Source organism: Talpa occidentalis, unplaced genomic scaffold (assembly GCF_014898055.3).
Source record: "Talpa occidentalis isolate TD23 unplaced genomic scaffold, MPIMG_talOcc4v2.1 talOcc4.2, whole genome shotgun sequence".
NCBI classification, from domain to species: Eukaryota; Metazoa; Chordata; class Mammalia; order Eulipotyphla; family Talpidae; genus Talpa; species Talpa occidentalis.
Window position 1 is genome coordinate 35889787 of NW_023602073.1, and position 7638 is coordinate 35897424.

Genomic DNA, 7638 nt, shown 5'->3' on the forward strand with positions numbered 1-7638 from the left:
CTGGGTCTGCGATTCTCAGTCATTTTCCATTCCGGATCCGTGTCCAGACTGACAAATTAGGGAGGACGCCAAGCATAAGCTTGTTTAGGAGGTATTGGTCCCATACTACCACACTGGGAATAAAGCGAGTTTGATCATGTAGTTGTTTCATTAGAATTATAGTAATAATCCAATGTCTGTTAATAGATAATCATACCAATGCCTGTTAAATAATTCTTTATCAGGCAATGGGAAGAGTGGAATCTTTAACGTGTTTTATGTTGGAGTTGTCTTTCTTGTCTGTCTCATTGTTTTTTCTTGTCTGTCTCATTAGAAGACAGTAGGATTTTCATGTTTCCTCTGCATTTAGCTGTGGTTCTGGTTGAAGTCTATGAAAAAATGTCTACAGCCTCACAAAATATGTTGGAGTAGTGTTTCACATTATTTGTGAATATTTCACTTTGATACTAAATTAAATCTATACAGCTGGTATTTTCTCCCAGGTTATTTGCAAAGTGAAACCTGAACAATATCATTAATATTTCTTATTCTGTTACATTTCCTTAGTCCTCTCTTGCATAAAACTAACTGCAGTGTTTAATGTGTGATTTTTTTAAAGTAATATATTGTTCCACAAATTATAAAGCTCTTCAATGTTCATTACACTGGAATCAAATTATTTTAAAAAATTCATTTTATTTTTCACCACAAATCCAAAAAGTAAAAGTAGTACTGGAAGTTGTCAAGTTAGTGACAGGACACAATTTTCATGATTCTGGTTTTTTCTGAGCACTTATATTTGGTCAAGGAGAAGTGACTGTCAGTTAATCAATTGTCAGTTGATTTTCTAAAGGAGCACACACTCATTTTCAGGACAATGTCTGTCTATTAACCGAATCAAATAGCCACAGATTTTGTCATTCATTCCTTCATGTGCAGATGGAATTACCTACAAAAAAGAAAAACTGTCTAATTCATCTCATGCAAATATTTTCCTTGGCACATGGTAGTTGGGGACGCAACAGGAGTGTTGTGTGTGCACTTGCGTGTCCTCGCATCAGGTGCTGTAAAATGTGGATTTGAGGATGACAGAATAATGCAGATTTTTTAATGCTTCAACCAAGACACTTTGAAATGACACCGCCTTTGAATGTGTTCTGAGGTAAGTAGTTGTGAAAAATAACTGCAGTTAGTAATTTAAGCTCCATTTTTAGTAAGTTTTACCTCAGCAGATGGCGAAATAGTGAAAAAGCCATGGTGTCCTAAGTGACGTTTAGAAAATAGTTTTGACCTCGTGGCTCCTGTGAAAGCCTGGGTGACTTCAAGGATTCCACAACCACTTTGAGAAATGCTTTTCTCAGTGACCAGGGAGCATCTCCCTAGTGTTCTCTGCCTTTGCCTCCTCTTCACTCTCCAGCATCCCTCTCCCTGGCTGGCTCCCGCCTCCCCAAGCTGCCTCCCTGCAGACAACAATGGCAGCAGAGAGAGGACCCTGGAGACATGGAGCTTGCACTGTCATGAGAGATGGACACTGAGCAAAGGTGACAAAGACACGTGTAACCTGACCTGAGCCAAGGGCTGGAGCGTGTTATTATGAAAGTAGAGCAGTAGGAGTGCTTCTATTTTTTAAATAATATCAAAAGATGTAAAATAATAATAAAACAGGGCCTCCGTGGGGGCATAAGGTTTAAGTCTGAGTGCTATCACTTCTTAGACCTGAGTTTGATTCCTGGCCAGGGAGCAACCCACATGGGGCAGCAGACCTCTCCTGTCTCACCCACCACTCCCCTCAGCAGTGGATTTCAGTGGATTGGCCTATTCTGCTCCCTACTCTGTGTCTGGTGAATCCTCTCACCCTCTGCACCTCTGGCCTGTACCCCAGTTCTCGTATGCATAAATAAATTAAAAATGCATCTAAAAAAAAGAAATAAAAATTACATGCAGCATCAAGTACAAGATCCATCTCAGACCCAGTAAACAGCAGAGGCTGGGGATCCAGTGGTGGTGTAGGTGAAACAAGACAATGGGGCACTCAGTCAGCAAGAGTCAGACTTTGTCATCAATGAGTTTGATGTCAAACTAGAGAGGGTCAGTCCACCATCCAGTGCTGCCAGGCCAAGAAGTCTAGGCTGGTCTGCAGCCCCAGCCAGTAGTCAGGCACCACCTGGGAGACTCAAGGGATAGTTTAATCTAGCCCTTTGTTTAATTTCTCTATATCCATATCTAAGTGACGTTTTTGTCTTTCTCCTTTGGGCTTATTTCCATTAGCTCCGTCCATGTTGCCCCAGATGGCATGAGTTTATGTTTCTTGATGAGTCGTATTCTATTATCTATGTACAACCCCTTCCACAGTTCGGCTACTGTAAATTGTGCTGCAGTGATCAGGGGGTGCCAGTTTCCTTTGAAGTAGTGTAAGGTCCTCTGCTGGTGTGCTGGCGCCTGCCACCCTAAAGGGAGCTGGAGTCTCTGAGAGCACCTGCTTACTCTGCACAGGGGGTTGCAGGAGGTTAGAAGTTCTGCAAATAGAACTTTTTTCTTTTTTTTATTCATATAAGCGTTAGGTAAAGTCAGAAGCGCAGGAAGGTGAGAGAATTCACCAGAGCCAGAGCAGGAAGCAGAACAGGCAGAAGGACCCAAGTACATTGCTGAGGGGAGCAGTGGGTGGCAGGAGAGGTCTGTCCCGCCATGTGGGACCCTCACTGGCGGCCAGGGATTGAGCCGGGGAACCGGCGCTGCAAAGGCTGTGGGCAGCAGAGGCAGCAGCTTCACAGCCCAGCACTCAACCGCTGCGCCACTAGGGGAGGCCCCCAAGGTGGTTGTTCCCAGACTGAAGTCTCTTGCAATTGTGCACATGGTTGAGAACCACAGTGATGAGTCCCCTACTGGGCACTATCCTTCCATCGGCTCCAGCCTGTAGGCAGTCTATCGTATGGGTACTGTAATGCTCCAGCCCTTGGTTTAGGCTTTGGGGCTTTTTGGCGGCTCTCTTATCTTAGAGCCCGGGCAGGTGGGTGCCACTGCGGCCTATCCTGGCATCCCATCCTCATGCCCTGTGACTACCCTTTTCAGTTGGGATCCCAGCCTGTGTCAGAGACACCAAGTGTTAAAAGTTCTTTTGAGTTGCTGGACAACACCAACAACAAACAGCTCTTTCAGACATGAGGCCCGAGCCTTTGCTCCTTTCCGGTGATGTCAGACTGAGGACTGGAGGCCCAGTCTCTGACAGAGGTCTTCATCCTCTCTTCCTCCCGCAGAGGTTGGCTCCTGGGTGCTGCTTTTCTTCTTTCAGCTTCTGGTTCTCCTTTCTTCAGAGGCCAGGAACAGAGTCTTCCCCTTCTTTCTTTAGAGGTTGGAACAGAGCCCCTCAGCTCCCTCTAACCCTGGCTTATATCACTCTTCAGGGTGTCCCAACATCAAGTCTGGTTGGACTATTTTTCCTTTTTTGTGCAGAAGAACTGAGGTATTGGCCAAAGTTGTAGAGTGAGCAGAACAGGCAGACTGACTGAAACACACTGCTGAGGGGAGCAGCTGGCAAGGCAGGAGAGGTCTGCTGTGCCCTGTGGGTCAGCTCCTGACCAGGGATCAAACTGAGGCAGTAGTGGTGATGGTGCCGAGACTTAACCTCTAGGCCACCAGGGAGGCCCTGGACCATCTTCATCCTTGGCTGACTGGACCACTTAGCACCAATCAGCTCCCATAATCCAGGAAGCATGCAGAAAAGGGCAGTTCTGAGGAGCAACTGCTACAACAGACTTGTGGTGGAGCAGCAGAGTGGAGACCACCGCTGCTGCTGGCTCCTGCCGCCAAGTCATCTCACAGATCTGCGCCCATAGATGTGGGGGACAGGCGCGGGCCCCTCTTCCTAAGGCAGGCACTGTGGGACTTTGCCACCTGCCCAGGCCCCTTCCTTCACCGCAGCAGAACTGCTTTCTAGTGCTCTATGAAGTGAAGGGTGCTGAGGCTCAGCCCTGTTCAGTGAAGCACGACCCAGAGCCAAGTCTGGAACCAGGATGTCTCCACGTCTCCTCGTCTCTCCCCTCCTGGCTCATGCCTTCAGCAGGGAGGTGACCTGCAGTCCCGAGGAACCCACCACTCCATGTCAGAGCCTAGGGCACAGGTGGTCAAAGACCTGGCAGGACTGTAGGGTCATCAGTGCCCCCCAGCCCTGAGTTGGAGCCATCTCTGTCCCGGCCTAAGGACCTCCCTCCCGGAGGCCTCCGAGCCCTTCCCAGCTAGCGCAGGCCTTACCAGCTCCTTCAGGTCTGCCAGCTTCTCCCGTAGCTGGCCGAGTTTCATGGCCAGCTCGCTCTTGGTGTGTTGCTCTGTTTGGAGCGAGCCGGTCACCTCCATATTCTGATGGGCCAGGACAGACAGAAGAAACAATGAGACGCCACCCAATACAGCTGGAGACCCAGAGCTCGGTGTCCCCTTCCACATCAGGACGAGGTCATCCCCCAGCCCAGGGCACCCCAGCCTCCTTACCTTCTTGCCAAGCGCTCTCTGGGCTCCGAATCTGATCATCTCCTGCACCCACCCTCTGCCCGGGACTCCCACGTCACCCGCTCTCCACGGGGATGAACACTGCCCACCTCTACACATCAGTCTCAAAGGCCACCCCTCCAGCCTCCAGACCCTTCAGAGCCAACTGCTCCCTCAGTTGCCACATCCCACCTTGCCGCCTAGCAAAGTGTCTGCTGCCAAGGGCCCATGGGAGATGGTAAGTGTCCAGTTGATTTTTAAAAGACAGTGGGGGAGGATGTCCCAGTCACTCATCTCTGGTGAACCTCACGCACTTGCAGTTCTGCTACAAAACTCACCTTAGTCCTTGCACCTGTAACAAAAGCCCCTTTTCTCCTAATCTTGCATTTCCCACTCCTAAGCTAAAATGAATTCATCACTTTGAAAAATCAACTGCAGTGTGGACTGTTGGTCTTTGCAGGACATGCCCAGAGGGCAAGCCCCGTGTTTGGGGCGGGGGTTTATTGAGGCACTCCCAGTAGGACGGGCCCCTGAGCATTCACACTGGAGGCTTGGAAGGCCCAAATCTCACACCCCTGCTCTGGAAGCTCTTCCCAAATGACCTCTCACCCTTCACGGTGTATTGTATCTTCTCCAGGATGATAAAGATGTGCGGGAAGGAAAACAACGATCAACCAAGCAGGTGAAATAGCAGACGTGGACACACCGAGGGTTAATGATGGCAACATAAAATCAGCCAGAGGCCAAGTACCTCAAGCAGACAAGCCTCGGGCATGCACGCTGGGAGAGGCCAAGCCAGAGAGGGGGTCTCGGCACGGCCTCACCTTCCTCCTGTCCAATGGGGGAGCGCTACCCCATTGGAGCGGTTAAGGTCGGACACAGCACCTGCAGAATGTCCTGAATCTACATGAGGTGAAAAGAGAAAAACAAGAGCAAGGGGAGGAAGAGAAAAGTGGCTTAGAGAAGACAAAAAGGTCAGAGAAGGAAAGAGAGAGCAGCTCTGGACGATGGATGCTAGAGACAAGGGTGACGGATCCGTACCACGGCCTGCGCCATCTTTCTAAACGGCCACTCACCACCTCGCCCGAGGCAGGAAGCAACATGAACCAAGAGATGATCAAAGCTACCAAATCAGTCTGGAGGACACTGATCTGGCCCAACAACTTCATCTTCCAGGTGAGGAAACTGAGGCCCGGGAGGACGTGACTTTCCCTGGGATCACCCAGCAAGCAGGTGGCAAAGACGGTCTCCCACCTCAGAGGTCACCTAATCCCAAGCACCCGGGGTTCATCTGTGCCGCCCTAAAGGGAGAGGGTGTCCTCACTGACTGGCTTCCCCTTGAGGCTGGGGATGAGGGAAATTGCCAGAACAAGAAGTCCATAGCGATGCCTTGTCCTGAAGGCTCACTGCGCACCAGGCCCCGCACGAAGGGATGAACGCACAATCATCTCATGGATGCTGCCTAGATTTAAGTAGAGCTGTAGCACCCTGACTCACAGGTGGACAAAGAGCTTAAACAGTGTTGCCCCAAATCAGATCCCCAGCAGAGCTACGGAGAGGCCGCACTCAGACCCAGGGTTCTTACCCACTTCTTTCATGCTCTTCACCTCTCACTGAGCTGCCCCTGGAGCAACCCTCTCCCAGGAAGCCTGGCTGGGCAAGACTTACATCTTCAGATGACTTACAACCACTGGAAGTGGTTGTCTCTGGCCTACTGCCATGTTTCTTCTTTTTTTCCTTAACTCCTGCAGGAGACCCCAAGGTGTTTTTCCTTTGGCAGTCTCTCAACTGCGGAGAGGAAAAAGAGAGTTGAGGCTCACGAGAACGGCAAGCCCCTGTACTCACACCCCACGTTACAAGTTAGATTTGCCATCTGACGTCATGCCACCAACATCTCCACCAGGTGCTGTGAGTAGTCCCCCCGTCCCATCCTCCAATGACAGAAGAAATGGACTGATAACTTGGTTTAAAGAAAAAATGTTTAGGAATTTTCACTCAGTCTTCAGACTCGAACTTCCGGGATGCCATGACTCAGTAGCTGCCAGCAGGCAGCGCTGCTCAAGCTCCTGCACCAGTGGATGCTGATGGCAGGAGGCAGTGAGGGGACAGCCAGGGGCACAGCCAGGCACATTTCAGAGCAATCTGTTACAATCTCACATATGTCTGCATACGTGCATTAACACAGAAGGCTTTTATTTCTCAGGAGACTCAAGCAGAATGGATGCTTCAGTCGCCTGTTTATCCTGTGCCGTGCTGAGCAACCCATGTTGAGACGACTGGGGGAAGATTCCCAACTGGGAAGGTCAGTTTGCTGGGGTCTGATCCACAGAGGGTAAAGAGATCACTCCAAAGAGCACTGATTGGGGGGCACTCTGGCCCCAGGGTCATAAGGAATGAGAATGTGAGATGGAGGAGTCAGACAAAAATTGGAAAGTCTCCGTGGAGAAGTAGAAACCCCGCAGAAAACGAAACTAAACAATTATTCCCAGTGTCACCCAGAGCAGTTGCCAACGTTCCAAGATTACTAGGGAAGCGTAGGCTTTGTAGGTGCTCAGTGTTTAAAGGTGGGGTACAGTACAGAGCAAGCAAGCCTGAACCCTCTCCCAGGGTCGGGTCCCATGGTCTTGGGTCCCCTTCAAGTTGGTAATCTGAGGCCACAAGGGAAACCTGAAAGGGAGTTAGTCCTGGGGGGCTGGGGCAACAAATCAAGCACCCAGCTCTTGATGTGACATAAGGATGGTTCCCAGGGATTGTGAGGGAACTACATTCCACCCCTTGCCCCGCCACGCACATTCACCGCTACTCTTTGTCCTCGGCCAGCCCGTTTATGAGAACCCCTTATCTAGGTGCTGCTCCCTCATTACTGCTCTCTGGTCTGGCAGAGAGCCAAGGGGGTGGCTCAGGCCTGGTTATGAGGGTCTTCTGCAGGGATGAGAGAATGTGGGTGGAGAAGGAGTTGGTTGAAGGTGGTAGGAGACATTTCCTGAATGTGAGCCTGTGTGAATTTTAGGAGGCAAGGAGCAAAAAGAAAAAAATAAAGTTATCATTAGTATTGGCCCCAAGAGTGGGAGGAGCCATGAGACTATAGGATTTTGAAACCATGTCAGCGGGGAATTGGAGCCCCCACTTTCCCTTTCCATGTCTTTGTGTAGTTTCATGACGGCTTCCACATTTTGTTCT

General features: G+C 50.0%; 1 protein-coding gene across 1 annotated transcript in view; it reads right to left on the minus strand.

The window, feature by feature from the left end:
* LOC129146269 (popy class I histocompatibility antigen, alpha chain E-like) overlaps positions 1-4329 on the minus strand; it is a 55722-nt gene extending 51393 nt beyond the window's left edge. The window contains exon 1 of the mRNA XM_054698100.1: positions 4228-4329. Coding sequence (XP_054554075.1) covers positions 4228-4329 — 102 coding nt within the window. The remainder of the gene's footprint in view (positions 1-4227) is intronic.
* Positions 4330-7638: the final 3309 nt, after the last annotated feature.